The sequence below is a fragment of the Pseudopodoces humilis genome, chromosome 5, assembly GCF_049639895.1.
Source record: "Pseudopodoces humilis isolate 2021_Gansu_Grassland_sample_001 chromosome 5, ASM4963989v1, whole genome shotgun sequence".
Taxonomy (NCBI): Eukaryota; Metazoa; Chordata; class Aves; order Passeriformes; family Paridae; genus Pseudopodoces; species Pseudopodoces humilis.
Window position 1 is genome coordinate 21,160,047 of NC_142204.1, and position 16,760 is coordinate 21,176,806.

The 16,760-nt window shown below is 41.4% G+C and overlaps 1 protein-coding gene across 1 annotated transcript; it reads right to left on the reverse strand.

The window, feature by feature from the left end:
* Window positions 1-8: 8 nt before the first annotated feature.
* On the reverse strand, window positions 9-15,395 carry BPIFC (BPI fold containing family C). Its single transcript, XM_005527541.2, has 15 exons — window positions 15,290-15,395; window positions 14,808-14,919; window positions 14,556-14,684; window positions 13,626-13,781; window positions 12,808-12,871; window positions 11,871-11,931; window positions 10,869-10,960; window positions 8,826-8,999; window positions 8,045-8,098; window positions 6,594-6,764; window positions 6,000-6,067; window positions 4,674-4,716; window positions 3,812-3,875; window positions 2,971-3,047; window positions 9-1,300 (listed from the first exon to the last, which is right to left on the reverse strand). The coding sequence occupies exons 1-15, from the start codon at window positions 15,393-15,395 to the stop codon at window positions 1,259-1,261; spliced, it is 1,413 nt and encodes a 470-aa protein (XP_005527598.2). The 3' UTR covers window positions 9-1,258.
* Between the last annotated feature and the right edge of the window lie 1,365 nt (window positions 15,396-16,760).

Genomic DNA, 16,760 nt, shown 5'->3' on the forward strand with positions numbered 1-16,760 from the left:
GTGCCGGGGGCTGGCCCGCCCCCTGCGAAGCCCGTGCCAGACGTGTCCCCCACGGTGCCGGGGCAGCCCGCGGCAGGCACCCGATACCCGCGGGCCAGGGAGTGAGAGGGAGCGCAGGGGGCTGGGCTGGACCTGGCTGCCTCCTCCTTCACACCACGTACGGCTTCGGGGCTACTTTGTGTGGAAAAACCCCGGGTATTTTTTTCAAGTGTCTGTGCGTGCTGGCCCCCGAGGCAGAGTAGCTTTGGCCCGTGGGGTATTTAGGTACCGCCCTGGAGCAGGTGGGATCAGCTCGCTCAGCTCCGGAGAGCCAAAAGCTGCCTGCGCCCCATCGCTGCCTGCGTTTCTCAGTTTAAGGACACGAGTGTTTGGGGGCCAGAGCCGGCTTCCTGCCCAGGTTTGGCCAAAGCACAAGCAGCTACGCATTGCAGGACAGGCATGGCCCTCTGCAGAACTGCGTTCACGTTTGCACACCAATAAAACACGGGAAAAAAAGGAGGAGAAAGAAAGAGGGTAAGATACCCAAATGAAGTAAGAAACGTATCTAACCTTCAATTCAGACAAAGATGTCGGAGGATTAGGTTTAGAGGACTTACACTTGACTCCTTCAGTGTTTCTGGCTATCTAACCTGGCTAAACAGCACTAAACAGGGCACATGACAGACACAAGGATTTTCAAGAGTCACAGGGAGAGATGGAGAGTAGTAATGCTCAAGTCCTGCTTCTGCATCTTAAGATTTATGTTAAGACACTGCAAAGATTTAGTTCCCATTGTAACTGGGACAGTTCCCAGTCTGACAGTTCCACAGTTCTGGGAAGAGTGATAGGAATCCCTACTTGATGCATGGTGTGCAGAAGGGAAGTGTTTAAGGTTGTTAGAGTAGAAACATTAGCAGCTGTATCTGCCCTAGCAGCATTTTGACAATGTAGTTTTCCTAATTTTAAGAGATTGCAGCATCCTTATGGAAGTGTATAGACAAAATTGTATTTTGAAGGAGTCATTGATCTTAAAAACATTTTTGCATCAGTTAAACTATAGAATAAATAATGTTAAGCATCTGTTACATGTTCTCCCTTGGGTCTGCTTGTTCCCACTATTATACCAGCTAATCATTCCATCAGCTTTTTTTGATTCCCCTCTTGCCCACAACCAGGATGGTAGTTGTCAGAGCTCAAGTTAAACATTTCAGCATTGTCTTGATTTTCAAACATTGACTTGATCTGAAGTTCATGCTTAGCAAGTGGTCTCTCTTCTCCTTTAGTGTTTGTAGTGGACATCAGTCGAAATCAACGCATATCCCTGTGAGGAGAAGAACCGTCATGGACATATGATGAATTAAAATGAAGATGTTATATTAGGGTTTCTTAATTTCAGATTGATCTTGGTGTTTAAGGTCCAAAATTCTACTGAGAAGAGCTGAATGTTGGAAGTAATAAGTTTTATTCAACTCTGTCATATGAACTTTGCAAAAGGGCTCCATCTTTCCTTGGGTGCTACCCCTTTGCACCATGTTAGTGACAGAAGGAAATCTAAAGATCATACTGAGGAAGGTTCATCTGAGCCTTGAGGCAACTAGGCAAGCATCACAAGGTGGGATTATTCTTCACCTAATTTGTGCCACTTAAGAATTAGCCATTTAATCTAAATTTGTCCTTAAAGCTTCCCCAACTGTCAGCACATACAGAGCAATGAGCCTGCAGAGAGCAGTTCATCACAGTCACAGAATCACAGAATGGGTGGGGTTGGAAGTGACCTTAAAGATCATTCAGTTCTAACCCCCTGCCATGGGCAGGGACACCTGCCACTAGATCAGGTAGCTCCAAGCACCATCCAGCCTGTCAATGAAAAGTAAGAATTGTTTTTTCTTCCTATTGACCATAGCTATCAGACTGGGACTGGAAGTGGAAACGCTAGAACCAGAGCCTAAACTCTAGCCTTTAAATGGGAATCTCATTCACTTTGCTAGGCTTCACATAGCAATTTTGTGTTGTCTGTCATTCCTTGTTACTGTTGAGGAGACTGGTTAGAGAACACTGGGGGGAATGGGCACCACAGAATCACTAAAATCCTTCATTCACAATTAGTCTGTAAGGTTGTTGGCAATAAGTGCCACTGAGAGCAGTCTGCGAGCGATTACATTTTGTAGGGAACCAGGTGGGAGTCAAAGAACAATTACAAACAACCTTTGCATTTTCTTTCCTGAGTTGTGTTTTGTACTTAACTGCAAACAAAAATTTAGGAATCTCTGCAAAGAAAAGCTTCAGAAATACTGAAAATAACTTTGAGAAATTTTTAATCATGGAGAAATGCAACAGGCTTACTCCTTTTCTGGGCATTCTTTTGTCAGCAATGCCCTTGTACTGACTGGTTACCTAGCAGCATTCTGTATGCTCACACTACATTTGGAGATTTGGAGATTTGGAGAAGGATAACCAGAAGACAAAAAAAAAAAAAAAAAAAAAAAAAATACAAATACTTTCTGAGAGCTCACTAACTACTTTTGCCTACTAGCCTCAGTCATTGTCACCAATTATTAACAAAATCCAGGTGTCCTAGGTGAACAAAATTGAATTCACCTCCTTCTCATATTCCAAGTATTCAACAAGTGAGATAACAATTTGATCTAATTGTCACATCTAATTTGATGTGAGTGGCCAAACTTGAACAATACGTTAAACCCATTTTTACATGAATTGCAGCTTGCAAGACTGAGCAAGTTATACATTTGATCACTCCATAGTTATATATTCAGTTCTAACTTTTCCTCTCAAAGAAAAATACACTTATTTCTAATAGAATTTTGCCATTATTACAGATCTCATTTTAAACCCATTTTTACTACTTAAGTAGCCCAAATAAAACAAATTTTTCGCAGTATAGAAGGTGAATAAATGCCTAGGGAAAAAAAAAAAGAGAAAGAGGGATAACCTTTCATAAAGGAAAATCTTTCATAAGTATCAAAATCTTACCTCTACAATTGTAATGTGAGGTCTTGTCAAGGTAACGTTGGCCAGATTGGGAAGAGGGAGTCCTTTCGACAGTTTAGCTTAAAAAAAGAGACAAATTATGGTTTAGGTATGCATTAGAAAGATAATAAACACCTGCTTTTCAACAACACTGTTTATCCAGGGACTTGTAGGTCATTTACAACAATTAGCCTCTTAGTCCTCACAAGCAAGCCTGGGAAGTCACTAAGATGCTCATTTTCCAATGGGAAAAAAGAATTACAAGTGCTTCTCTCTTGGCAGAGTGTTGCAGCCAAACCAAGGCATTTCATGTTCAACACATTACATACTGAGTGATTTGTCCCTAATGATCCCTGACATCTCTACCATCATTAGAACTTGTTCCCATTTGTATCCATTAACTAAAGAAGGTGATGTTCATCCCAGTATAGAGGGCTGACACAAAGCTGTATCTCCCTCCAGGGCCTTAAATAAGATTTATGAGAGGCAAAAGCTCTGTTCTGGTCTAATATAAAGGAATACATTTCACATATGGTGGCCTCAGGCAGGTGTGCAGATGAGAAAGACTTTTGCTTTTCTCCCTGATGCGTCAGGACCACCTAGACTGAGATGAAGGCAGATGAATTTTTATTTTCCTAGTAATTTTTGCCCTTTTACAGAACAGTGAGAAGGAGCACTTACACCCCTACAGATCAATTTCCACCTTCCATTGCTTACTGGCTGATGGTCATTTTCCCTCCAAATTAATGGGAGCTGAAAACTTAATCAGAAAGTCAGAAGAAGTTCCTAGAATAACCCATTCTGCTGGAAGCTTTTTAGCTGGTGCTTTGAAATACAGCCTTACCATTAGCTGATGGAATTACTTCAGTCTGTAAAATGTAAGATAGGATGTTTTCCAGAAGCAAGACCTGCAACAGACAAGAAAACTGAGTTAGTTATCATTTCCTGATGGCAGTAGAACTGTCGTGCCCTAATCCTGGGTGGAATTAGTAGGCTCTTAGTCAACTTCCAGTTCTCTTTTGGCCTCAAAGAGCCATAAACTCAAGTGAACTTTGGATATTAAGGTTTTGGAATGATGCAAAGGAAGTGAGATGCAAAATGAAAATGGATTTCATTATGCTTGGCCAACATTTTAATTTGCTTTATTTGTGAGATAATTTATCACCAAAAGCAGGACCAGAACAGTTTTAATAATTTCTCCTCAGCTACTTGGAACTTATTGATTATACTGAGAATGAAATGACTCTCTGCAGGGGCAGGGTTTTCCCCTGCAAGGCTGCAACTGCACTATGTCAGGCATCTGAGGGATGTATCTTGACTCTCCCTCCTTGCTGTAATTCCGAGCACCTTGATGAGCACCCATGGAGTGCCTGTGCCTCAGGCATCCCTGCGACATTGGATGGCGCTCTGCTCTTCTGCTACAGCTCAGGTGTGCTCTGTTTCACCATGATAATTCGAGAGATCTCTGCTTACTGCAGCCGGGGCAACTACAGAATGTCTCATTCGCACAGCACTAGCTTGCCCCAAAGAGTTTACTTTTAACTCCAGAAACAGAGAGGTGGATGCCAGAAGACAGGAAGAAAGCTACTCGGGAATGAAGCCAAATGATTTAGAAATACAGATAAAATTTAGCTGCTTACTCTTTAGCCTTGATATCACTGATATTCTTTGTTTGCATTTCCTATATGCTTCAACTACCCACTTACCTCAAAAGAGCCAACATTGGAGTGGGCTAGGGAGAACTGGACCCTGAGGGAAAGAAGTGAAACAAGATGAGTCACTAAGAATGGATAAACACAGTTATTCTAATCATGAGCAGTCATTGTGCTGTAGAGCTCCAGGCCTTAAGAAGCATCTGTAAAGAGATTTTTTAAGCACTTTCACACACAGTATACTGCTGCATAGAGAAAGATGTGTTTTTTTTTTTCTTGGAGCATTGCTGAGCATCCATGCTTAAGAGTGTACCAGAAGGGCTGTAGCCAGGAGTGTGCTTTCCTCTCTGTGCTGTTCTGGAAATTCTACTGACAATTGATTTTCCCAAGGACTTCTAGGGTGTCAGGTACTTTCCAAAGATTTTGGTACATCTGCAGAACGCGTTCATGTGATTCTTACCAGGAAGAAAGGATCTGTTCATTGTGTGGTACTACTGCTACTGGCTTTGTTACTACTGCCTGTGTTTCCAAATTGAAATATTTATTCCCTATGTTACTCTCATATTCAGCAAAAGATTTCTGAGTTTCCTCAGCACCAGTAGCCAAGTTCTCAAGGCCAGCTTCCAGCACACTTTAGATTTTCTTCTTTGAAAATTACTGCAGAAAATGCTAACAGCACTATCCTCCTTAAATTTCTAACATCCCTCTGCTCTGACAACCTCTGCATGTTCTTAACCCTGTGTCTTAGGGAGTGTTATGAAATTGGAGTCCCAATTCCCAGTTGTGAGGTCCTGATATACAGAGCTTCTTCTCCATGAAATGTGACATGCCAGATGTGTAAATGACCTAGCCTCTGGTCTCCAGCTTTCTGAACCTTGGAAGTTGCAGGACTTCAGTTGGTGGATGTCTGCTATAAGAATAACTGCATAGGGGACCTGCAGGGGCCCAGGTTCTTTACTGTGCCCTGGACTGCTCTGACATTCTTTAGTGGCACAGGTTGTCTAGAAAGCCATGACATCTTGCTAGCTGGAAGGTGATGAGGGATACACTCAAATGATTTATGGTCATCAAAACTGCCCTGCATGCTTAGTTTATCTAGCTCAGAAGGGAGAGTAGATGTAAAAAGCAAGAAGTTGGGTGAAACCACTTCCCTGCAGCAATCCACTGGTGAGAAGTCCCTTGGGGCCATGGCATTTGTCAGAGAGAAATTTCCTGCCTCCTCTAAACTCTACAAGGGCTGCCAGATTTAGAGAATCTGATGCAGATGAATTTATCAGCAAAACATATTCCTAGTTATCTGATCATACATCTAAACTACTAATGTTGGGATTGCTAACATTGTTTTCTAAAGGAAATCTTTTTCATCCCAGGTTGGATTACCTGTTCAAACATAGTGAGCCCATCAATTTCTGATCAAATATATTCAGAGAAATGCTGCTGTTGGCTGCCTGCAGAATAAAGAAACTTTGGGTTACCAGACATAAAAAACCCCAGGACCCTTCCTGTGAATTCGTCACAAATACATAAATACCATCTTTCCAGTTATGCACAGAAGCTATTTTGGGTAAAGGCAGCTTTCTCATTGCACGGCTGCACACAGTAAATGTCTGTTTGTTTGCATGGCACTGACAAGAGCTGAAATGGGGGTAATGAGATATCATTAATCAAAGCCATGAACAAGATGCCAAGAGGCATGACTCACTCTTGCACAACTGTCATTCCAGAAAACAAAACCTTGCTAAATCAGAGTCACTATGTGTTGGGATTTCTGTCCATCTGTAGGAAAATGTTCTTTGCCATAGAAATGTCCTGTAAGTTAGGTGAGGTCATGCCTACACCTGTGACTAAAGGGAATCTGCATTTTAAGTACTAGAAATTTGGCATTTTCTTTGTTTCTTGTACAGAGTTTTAACAGAAGGAAGGAAAACCCATATTTAATCCTGAGTTAAATGTCACCTTGTTTGTTGTACTTACTATGTTCAGCGTGAACAGAGACTGGGTGGTTGAGTCTGGCAGACTGGCCACCACCTCCACGGAGCCCTGAATCTCTACTGTGAAGGAATCCTGCTGTAAGCTGATGAGAGGGATTTCAGTAGCCATTAGCTTCAACATCACTGGGTAGGGTGTAACTGAATATTTAGCTATCTGTAAAATTCAAAGACAAAAAAAAAAAAAAATTCTTGTAAAATGGATCAGAATACTGCATTTTCTCACTTTTGAAGCAATAATTTTGAAGTAGTTCCTTACAATGAAGGTTAAGGATAGCTGCTAAAATAAGATTCTTTCAGGTAAGCAGGAAATAAAGGTTTTCTGTGGTGCTAAATTAACAATATTGGCCACTCAGGAATGCAGTGGAAAGTTCCTTCCACTTAAGGAATACAAATTTTTCCATATTATTTCAAGTGAAATTAAATACTTGCTTGTGAACAGAGAAGCTAAATGGACCACAAATGTGGTATTTAGTCACACAATAAAAGAGCTCAAGAGTGATTCACTTTGAAATTCATCCATCTCAGGAGATGGGTTCCTCCTCTGGACTGTCCTCCGAGGAGCCTCACTCTGTTCATTGCCTGAAGAGTGAATAGGTTCACAAAGTTCAATATTCAAAACAGAGGGGGTGGAACATTTGCATCGATGCTCATGGCATTTTATGGAGAACACCATACATGATTGTCCTTGGAGAATTGTTATATTTCTGAGGAAGGAACTTAATAACATCTGAGAAGCAAAAAAGAAGTACTTTGAACTATTAGTCTGATTTCACCCATTCTCGACATTTATAGCCTAAGAGTTCTTATGCTCATTTTTGGTTTCTCATTCTGTTTTAAAAGGTTGGTGGAAGCCATGCATGCTCATATTCTCTGACCTGTTATATTCATCTCCTTCACCTAAAATAAATGGAAATCCTGTGCATCTGCCTTGTCTGTTCCAGAGGATGTAATGTTTCCTGTCCATCTGTTAGCTCATTTTTCCACACATGGTCCCTTCCCGGGTTTTCTGCTCATCAGTCACAGGCCCCAGCAAAGTAAAGAGAATTATGCAGGTTTGGGGAGGAGAAAGGTGATTTTTCTGAGCTGAGGTCCTCTTGGATGTCTCTCAAAGCAGGACTCATGACTGGAAGCTTTTTCCTGCATAGAAACCAGCTTTTTCCTGGTTTTAGGTGGGAACAGCTGTGGCTTAGGCACGGTGCCCAGAGAAAAGATTGATGTGCAAGGTTATGGGCCAAGATTATGTTTGGTAACAGTGCAAGTCATTCCACTCATCATGGGGGAGTGACAAGGCCCATCTGCTCAGACACACATGTGCCTTCTCCAGTGCAGGAGCCCTGCTGGCCCTATAAGGCTTTGGGATACACCAGCAGTGAGGCGTCTTGACACCCACACTGGGTGGCTTCCCTGAGACTTTGTGAAAGTAATGATACTCACCTCAGGGATGATACTGCCAAATATCTCTGTGTTTATATTAAAATAGTTGCAAGTCTGAAGGAAAAAGTAAAAGAGAGAAAACAAATGAGTTACCAGAGTTGATCTTCATGGTCAGCTTTTCTGTAAATGCATTATTACGGCCATTTCAATGAATATTTGATTTTGGGCCTCTCAGAAATATTCCTAAGAGACTCAGTATACTTAAAGCAGCTTCCCAGTAATACATGCCAAAATAATCCCTCAGAAATCAAATGCTAATTTTTTTTTTTATAGTTTAAATAATTAGTTTATTATAGTTTGGGCTGCAGTCTATAGGTTTTTTGGGACTTACTGAACCTACTGCAGTTGGGTTAGCCAAGTCAGGCAGCCTCCAAGATACAGACGCTGTGCTTTGACATATGCTTTCCTTACAAGGCCCCTGCAATACTTCCATTCTATGAAGATCCCTCAGAAAACAGACACTGAGGCTTCAAAACGCTTCAGAACAGATCCCTTGTCTCTGTAGAGAAGTCTGTGCCTCACATCTACAAACCCCTTATTTTTTGTAACAAAGCTGGCATTATTTGGTATTTGGCTCAGTGGAACTTGGCATGCCTGGCTGTGGCCTGAGTCATCTATACAGAGCATAAGTAAAAGAGAATAATAATACCCTAGTATTTATAATCTACTGTCTCAGGACTCTACAGACCAACTGAGAGCTTTATACGGCCATGTACTGACATCTGGCAGGTCAAAACCGTGTCTGAGCCACTCTGACCCCATTCCTCTGTGTCCTGCTCACCTCCTCTGCAAGGGTCATGTTGAAGGCCCCTGCAGTGTAGTAAGCAAATGAGGAGGTCTGAAAGAAATACTCTGAGAAGGCAAGGTACAGCATGGAGTCACTTTGGTTCGGGATTGTGGAAGAAGCTGCCACGAAGGGAGAGTCAGTATAGTTTCCAACTGGGAAGACTACACCCTAGAAGTTATTGTCAGAGATAAAAAGAACAGAGTCAAAATACAACTTTACCATGACTGCAGAAAATGAATACTACTTTCATTGACTTTTCCCAGGCTATTCATTTGGTTTATAAATGAGTATGCAGGCTTGGTATACACAAGCACCCTGAAGGCTTGGTGCTTTCACGTAGGTGATGAAGGCAAGTACCAGCATTTGGACATCTTCACAGACGAGGCCCAAGATCTGTCTTTGGGATACTGGTCACCTACTGAGGACCGTCTGCCACTTCAGATCACCCTCTAAATGAAGTGTCTAAATATTGCATGAAGAACATGACTAGCGGTCCTCCTTTTTGAAAAGCCTTCCTTTCTCCTTTCCTCATCTCCAGGAATTTAAATCTGAGAACTGCTGCTTATGAGCTATCCAATGGTCTCAATTACAAAATTGATCTCTGAAACCAGAGGTCTTTCTTGGTCAAAATCAGCACTGTATTCTGCCCAGAATCAAGCTGATAACTTGTGCAGACAGAAGCCTTGTGAGAGAGGAAGGCTGTGTCAGACAAACCTAAAATATCTAGGTTGTCCTCTGCATTACCCATCATATTGGCCAAGCCTTGCAGGTCTATACTTCCAAATGCATCCAGATTAAACAAAAAAGTAAAACTAATTGAAAGACAAAAAAATTGATGTAGACATTTAAAGGTTAAAGTTTTTTATGTCAATTTTATTAGCTCTGTTTCATCTCAAATGCATTTTGTCTGTCTTTATCTTCTCACCTAGCTCCAAAGTTCCGATTGCCTTTTAAGGACTATCAAAATGCTTACAAAGTGCTGAATCACATATGGTGACTTCTCCATTCAATCCTCACTTGCTGGATTTACCATATAATTTTTGTATATTTCCCTGGGAGAGTAGCTCTTGGAACAGCCATGATTTGACATCTTTAGTCTGACTCAAGTCCCTACTTAAAATCTAGTTGCTGCAATACTCAGAAGAGTTTGACAGCAACTGCAGAGCTGGTGTGCTGAGACCAGTGTATACCACACGAGCAGATACTAAATCTTTGTTCCTTTTTGTTTCCACCTCTCTTGCATCCCTGTTGTCCTTTTTTTAAATACTTAATTTATAGGATCTTTGTGACAAGATTGTCTTTTCATTTGGCTTTTGTAGAACACCAAGCACAAGGCAGCTTAAACTTAATTAAGGATCTCAGATACTATAATAATGACAGCTACCCTAATCAAATCATCTTATACAGAATGACAATGAAGTCATTTTAGAATCAGGAACTAGTCAGATTTTAGTTTCAGTACATAAGGAGACTTTTTACTTAATTTCTAATAAACTTTCAAGTCCTCAGACTCAGCAGCATTCCTTGGGCTTCCATGCTTTTGAAAGGGTCTTCCATCTTCCCATTCAAGGAGCCAGGGGCTTAATTCTTGCTCTGATAGTCTTACTCTTTCTTCTCCTCTCTCATCTGACAGCAGACACATCTAATTAGACCCACGTAATAGAAATAGTACCCTGACTGACTGAACAATGAAGTCCCAGCTATTAATCAACAGTGAGAGAAAGATGAGGTTGAATACTGTTTTTCTTTCCTTTCCCTTTCTCTTTTCTTCTGTCTTGCTTAGTCAACTTTAACTGCTCTCTATTTTTTACAACCAACAGCAGTTTAAAGAAAAGGATGTGGCCTTTAAATAATTAATTTCACAACAGGATTGTTACAAATTATTACTGTAACAAATGCAATAATGCTTTGAAATGTCTGTCTTCTCAGACAGTGAGCCTTTATGTTCAGAACAACAATCACATTCATCTTGGAAAGTGTCTCATAGAATAATGGAACCCACAGCACTATTGGCAAACAGCACTACAGGCAACTTACCTTTAAGTCCAGGTCAATGAATGGTTGGAATACAGCTGGCAAGCTACTTAAGGAGTAGTCTACTTCAGCCAAATCATCAATCTGCATTACAGCTGTAAGGGTGGTGGATAAGACACAGAATATTACAAAAAACCACAAACATAATTTTATGTATACTTTAAGTCATTTTCTGAAAGAGAACGACACAAATTGCTCCAGAGAGTAGGGAAAAACACAACCAGGGACCTCCTAACATGCATTCCAGCCTAAGATTTGATGTTTCTACTGAGATCTTATGTAAAGCACCTTCTCTAGTTTGTCTGTTATTTTCTCATTGTGGAAAGTAAGTTTGGTCAAACCCAAAAAAGGACATGGCCATGTCAGTGCTTCAGTGCACAAGGAGGTGTTGGGATTTCTTCTCAAGCAGTTCCAAAAGCATCCCAACTGCCTGTAACTTGCAAATACTTTCCCAGAAGGAGGGTGCTTGATCTGCTTAGATACTTGTGTTTTGCACATGGTATCTGACCAACACTTGAGGTGTCTTAAATACCTGCAAATCTAACCCAAAGTGCTTCATGTGAGAAGGTTTTTGCAAAGGAGCTTTTTCATTTTATCTCTGGTAAGTCTGATAAATAGGCAAGTAAAACAATTCCAGGCAGGCTAGGAGAGCAGCCTTCAGCTTGTAAAGTGCTGTGTGTGCAGGAGGACTCGGAGCATGGTGAGGGAAAACCGCCTCAGCATCAGTACTGTGCGGCCTTTAAGTGGCATTTCTCACAACAGACGTGCACACTCCCACACTTGCAAGTTGAGAATTGCTATCAAGTCCTTGGCTCTTAGAAACATGTGTTTTTTGCCCAAGTAGCCCAGCCTTTATTTAACTGTGGTTCTGTATGTAAGGGAGTAGATGGAGCAGAGGGATTGATGCCAGTCCTGGAGGCATTGCTAAGCAGTACTGTTAAGGAAGTGGCAGAATTTCACTGATCAGAGAGAAAACAGAAGGAAAAGGTATCACTAATGACTCACCATTCAGTGATCTGAGGTCTTCATCTATCAACTGGATCCCAGCTCTGATATTGGGACATGACTACAATAAAAGCACACTCAAGTTATGGCCTGGTTAGCATGGATATATAAGCACCTCTTACACGTGCGCTAGCAGATCTTTCTGCTTCATGACACACATTGCAGCATTTTGTATCAAAACACATAATCTGGCTTCTTTTCAGTTAACTGGATCCCCAAGGTTTCTGCTCGGTGCAATGTAATCATATTGTACATCAGAGCTGCAAAAAAGAGGGAAGTTTCCAGAAGCAGCCTGGTGGGGGTGACAAAACCACAGCCTTAAATAGTGTGAGGACCGGTCTCATATTGGTGTCACAGGAGAGATTTCAGAATCATGGAATCATTTAGGTTGGAAAAGACCCTTAAGGTCAGCAAGTCCAACTGTGAATCCCTGGACAGAATGACAGCCATCTCAAGCTCTGTTTCATCTCAGTGGCCCTGGACAGCTTGTCATCAGAACTACTCACCCCTTTGATATAATGAAGTTGAAATGTCATACTATCAGATGACATACTATAATTTCTCTATGCATTGCCCAGTATATGTTTTGTCTGCCAAGCATAAAAGTGACCCAAGCCCCAGGATGCCTGTAAGTAAAAAGGCAGGGACTTATTGGTAAGTAAAAAGGCAGGGACTTATTGTGCATTGGAATGGAAAAATAACTACATTTTCCATTCCTACTGCTGCCTTGGTTGAACGCAGCTGTGTCAGTGTCTTGGCTATGAACCTGTCACTTTATCTGGAATTTCTGGCTGGCAAAATGATGACTGTGCTGATCAGACCAGAATAGGACTATTACAGGATTATATTTCTAATTCTTCCTTTGTCAAGTTCACAGCAGTGATTTGTGAATGCTATCATCCTTACACCCCTCCCCTACACAATTTGAAAGGCTTACATTAGTGACCAAGCTCCTGTGAATGGGTTTCTTCAGATACTTGATAAAGAAGTTATGCAGGAAGCTAGAGGGAAGGAAGAAGGCAATTAATGGGTCAAGTACTATGGTCATTAAGAGCAGATCAGATATCTCTGCAAAACATGAATTTAATGGCCTCTTAGTGTGATATTCTAGTACACATGTGAGCTTTTTGAAATGTAAAAACTGTCAGAGAGCCACCATTTAAAAGATTATAATTTCAGCACTATGCATCTCAGCCTGGGTTAATTAATATTTATGAAAAAGGGATTTCTTCATATTACCACCATCATATATGTACAAAATAGTCTCTGCATTAGGAACTTCCAAAACAAGTAAAAATAAACAAACAAAAACAACCCCCCAAACAGGTGACAAGAGTGGTCTTCAGACCGTGAGAGAAATACAAGAAATTAATGATGCACTCCTTCATGATGCTGTACTCAGAAACTTAATAGATAGTCTGGTTTTATTCAATTTTGATAGCACTGTGAATAGGAGGAGTGAAGTTACAAGCCTGTAACTTCTACCTAGAGTTGAAGATTAGAGCAGAAATTTGAAAGAAGTGAGTGCTGAAGAAGCACAAGGGATTGTTTGATTCTGTCTTTATCTTCTATTGTGTGTAAATACAAGGACAAATATCAATGTTGGCCATTTTAATGCTGTATTAGGGGCCCAGTTCTCACTTGTGGTGCCTTATGATGCCTAAAAGCAATTCTGTGTGCCCTAATTTGTGAAGCTGTCTCTGTGCCACTCATTGACATTTGTATTGTGAGTTTATACAGATCTCTTCCACTTACCCAGTTTTCCCGTTCAGCTTGATATCTATGTCACCAGAAGCTGTCCGGCAGCTGGTGAGGGATATTGACGTAGGGCCTGTATTATCCAGGGGTGTTGAAAAGATTGCAGTAACAAACACCTTTGAAATGTGCACTGTGCCTCTTCCACTGTCTTTGCTGCATCAAGCGAAAATAAATAAAAACTGAAAAAAACCCACCTCTTCACTATGGATTTGCCTGGTGATGTGGAGCCACAGCTGATCCTGGTCACTGCCACTATTCTGCTTTGCTTGCCAGTGCGGGCACTGTGCCTCCTGCTATCACCCCCGTCAGCTCCCAGGTCCCCTCCCCCTGCATGCAGCCCTGCTGGCCCTGGCAAGTGCAGATCAGAGACTGCTGCAATTCAGTCAGTTTAGCAATATAGGTAATGTGGGTTGTGGGCAAAGGAAGAGGGATTTCCTTCCTCTCAAGCAGCCTGGGACTAGGAAGGTGTGGAGACTGCTCTATGGATATTGTCATTTGCTCCTCCATTTTCCATCAGCTTTCAAACTGTATCTCTTGGTGGCACAGCAGAGGGTTTCTATCTGATAGTGTGACTGCACTATGAGGGTTTGTTATACTGGACTGTGATCCACCACACTACAGTTTTTCTAAATGTGTCATTAGCTGGCAGGCTGGACAATGACAGCATTCATCTAGAGCAGCAGTCCTGTACTATTTGCAGCAGTGCTTCTCAGCCATGGGCTCTTTATCAGTGCTGATGTCTAGGGGGGCAGGGTCTGTCTCCCACCAGCAGACCTGTTGAGAAGCACCAGTCTGTGCTCCTGTGTTACTGCTGCCACTTGATAAAGAGCACCTTTACAATGAAGGGGTCACAAGAATAACCTAAAATTTGCATTTCTGTATTATCCATCAAGAAAAACATCCCAGGACATGCAAGGCTGTACATACAACATCCAGGTCCTTATGTTCCAGTTCATATCAATGGTTAAAGAAGCATTCCCAATCACCAGTTTTATTCCAGACCCTGGTAGGAGGGAGATGGAAGCACTGGGTAATTCAACAGCAGTAACATGTATCCTAAAGCATGAGAGAGAAAAGGGAGAGAAAAGATTTTTAAAAATGGATTTATTAAGTCAGAATGAACACAAAACAGATTCAAATTTCAGTCAAACACAAATTGCCCCCAGAGAGAATACTTACCTTGAAATATTGTATTTGACATTACCAAGCCCAAATTTCTCATGGCCAGTCAAATCAGGGAAATGCTCCTTCTCCATATTCTGCTTCAGGATTTCCAGCCCAACCTCCTTGGCTACAGGAAAACAATAATCAGTTCAGTTGCCTTTGATAGTGCCTGGGAGTTCAGAGTTATGTTTCTGGCTTAGGAAATGTGATGGACACAGAATCAGCAAGAAGGTGGTATCTCACTTGAGACCCAGCAGTGCTATTTCAGGTCTCACTCCTAGTCATGACAAGAGATGAACTGATTCAATATCTGAGGTCAGATAAACCTTGATATGATGTACAATGATGTCAAGCAGCTTACTGACTTTGCTCTATTGTGCTCTTAGACTTTCCTTTATGGACTGTCATGAGGTCATTTACTCCCACTGCCCTCTTTCCTTTGTCATATCAGTATTCAAGGCAGTGCCATTAACAGCTCCCGAGAACATCACACATACCATACTCCAGCCCCTTCTGGGTGATCCTCACTTTGAGTCCAGGGTTGGCGCTCAGTTGCCCACTGAGCAAACTTAAGACGAGGAGAGAACAGCAAATCTTCAGCATCTCCCTCATTTTTCACAGGACCTGTTAATAAATATTTATAATGATAGCAGAAATTCATGCTGTGTCACTTGGTGGTTGTACTTCCTTCCCCCCTACCCTGGACACCAGCTTTCCCTCCAGAATGAAGAAAGTGGAAAGCCCAGCAACTCTGGAAGAGAAGACCCATTCTCCGCAGACTTACAAAAAGTCAGCTCTGTGGGGTAGAGGAGAAAAGTCAGCCTATCCACTGCCATAAAGACTGGGGAAAGTGCTTGAGACAAACATTGAATTCTTAGGCTATAATTTGGTGGTTCTACAGGATTCACCACAGGGGTGGTGAATGATGAAGCAAATGCCCATCCCAGGGGCTTCTGTAACAAGATTTAATCCAAGATGGAGCTATCTGTATAAATCACAGACTGCATGTAGTGTGAAATTCAGAAGGTCTTGCTTTTAGCAAGGTTTCCCAGGGAGAGTGAAAGAAGCCACCCTAATGGAGAATTTTTAAACAAAACTGAACAAAATCAAAGAATGATTTTGTGTTTTCCCCAGAGCTGGGAACAGCCTTCTATGGAGTTATTTGTCATCTGGGACTGACCTGACAAACAGGTCACATTATTATGGTTTTCTTCATTTCCAGCCACTACATTGGATTATGAATAGCTGAAAGCACATGAGAATGTCTTTTCTAGCATTACTTTTACAGATAAAATTTCTTTAGTTACTATGGGGCTATTGAAGTCCTGGAATGAAAACATCTATAAGCAGACAATTTCCTTTCCTAATACCTGAAAAGTTGTTTTGATATTACTGCATCTTTCACTAGCTGCTTCATTACCAGAGGTAACAATATACCTCAAACCACTAGAATATTTTCAGTCATGATCACAATATAAACAATCTTCAAAACCATGAGAGAACACTGACTTAATTTTTTAACATTTCAAGCTATTCTGCAGAACACCTTTGCATTTTAGTATAACTAGTATTTTCCTTTTAAATTTTAACTGACAGATATTAAGAGTAGATATTGATATCTACTTCATATGTAGAACAAAAACAAAGGACTGTGGAAGGAAATGTTTTTGGCATATGCATAGTACTCAAACTTTAAAATCTCAAAATTTAACCAGATTTAGCTACATAGATCGCTTCCCAACAAAGCCACTCCTTGACAAAGAGTAATCACTGTGTATTTGTTTCCATACCTCTCCTCTGAAGACTGAAGAGATCTTTGCTGTAGCAGACCACAGGGCTGAGGATGTTGCAGGGAAAACCTTCTGCAGCCATGAGCCTGTCTTTTAAAGGAAAGAGCTGTGGGCTTCAAGAGAGCCAATTGCTATAATCTTCAGTGGTATCACCCAGGGAGTGGCCTCCGATAACCAC

Bases quoted from the DNA above. Each gene is read 5' to 3' on its own strand.
- BPIFC (XM_005527541.2), bottom strand. From the start codon at position 15,395: ATGCTGAAGATTTGCTGTTCTCTCCTCGTCTTAAGTTTGCTCAGTGGG. The intron at 14,920-15,289 runs GTATGTGTGATG...GTTTTCCTGTAG, and splicing joins CCAGAAGGGGCTGGAGTATG to CCAAGGAGGTTGGGCTGGAA. The intron at 8,099-8,825 runs GTGAGCAGGACA...TTTTTCCTTCAG, and splicing joins ACATGACCCTTGCAGAGGAG to ACTTGCAACTATTTTAATAT.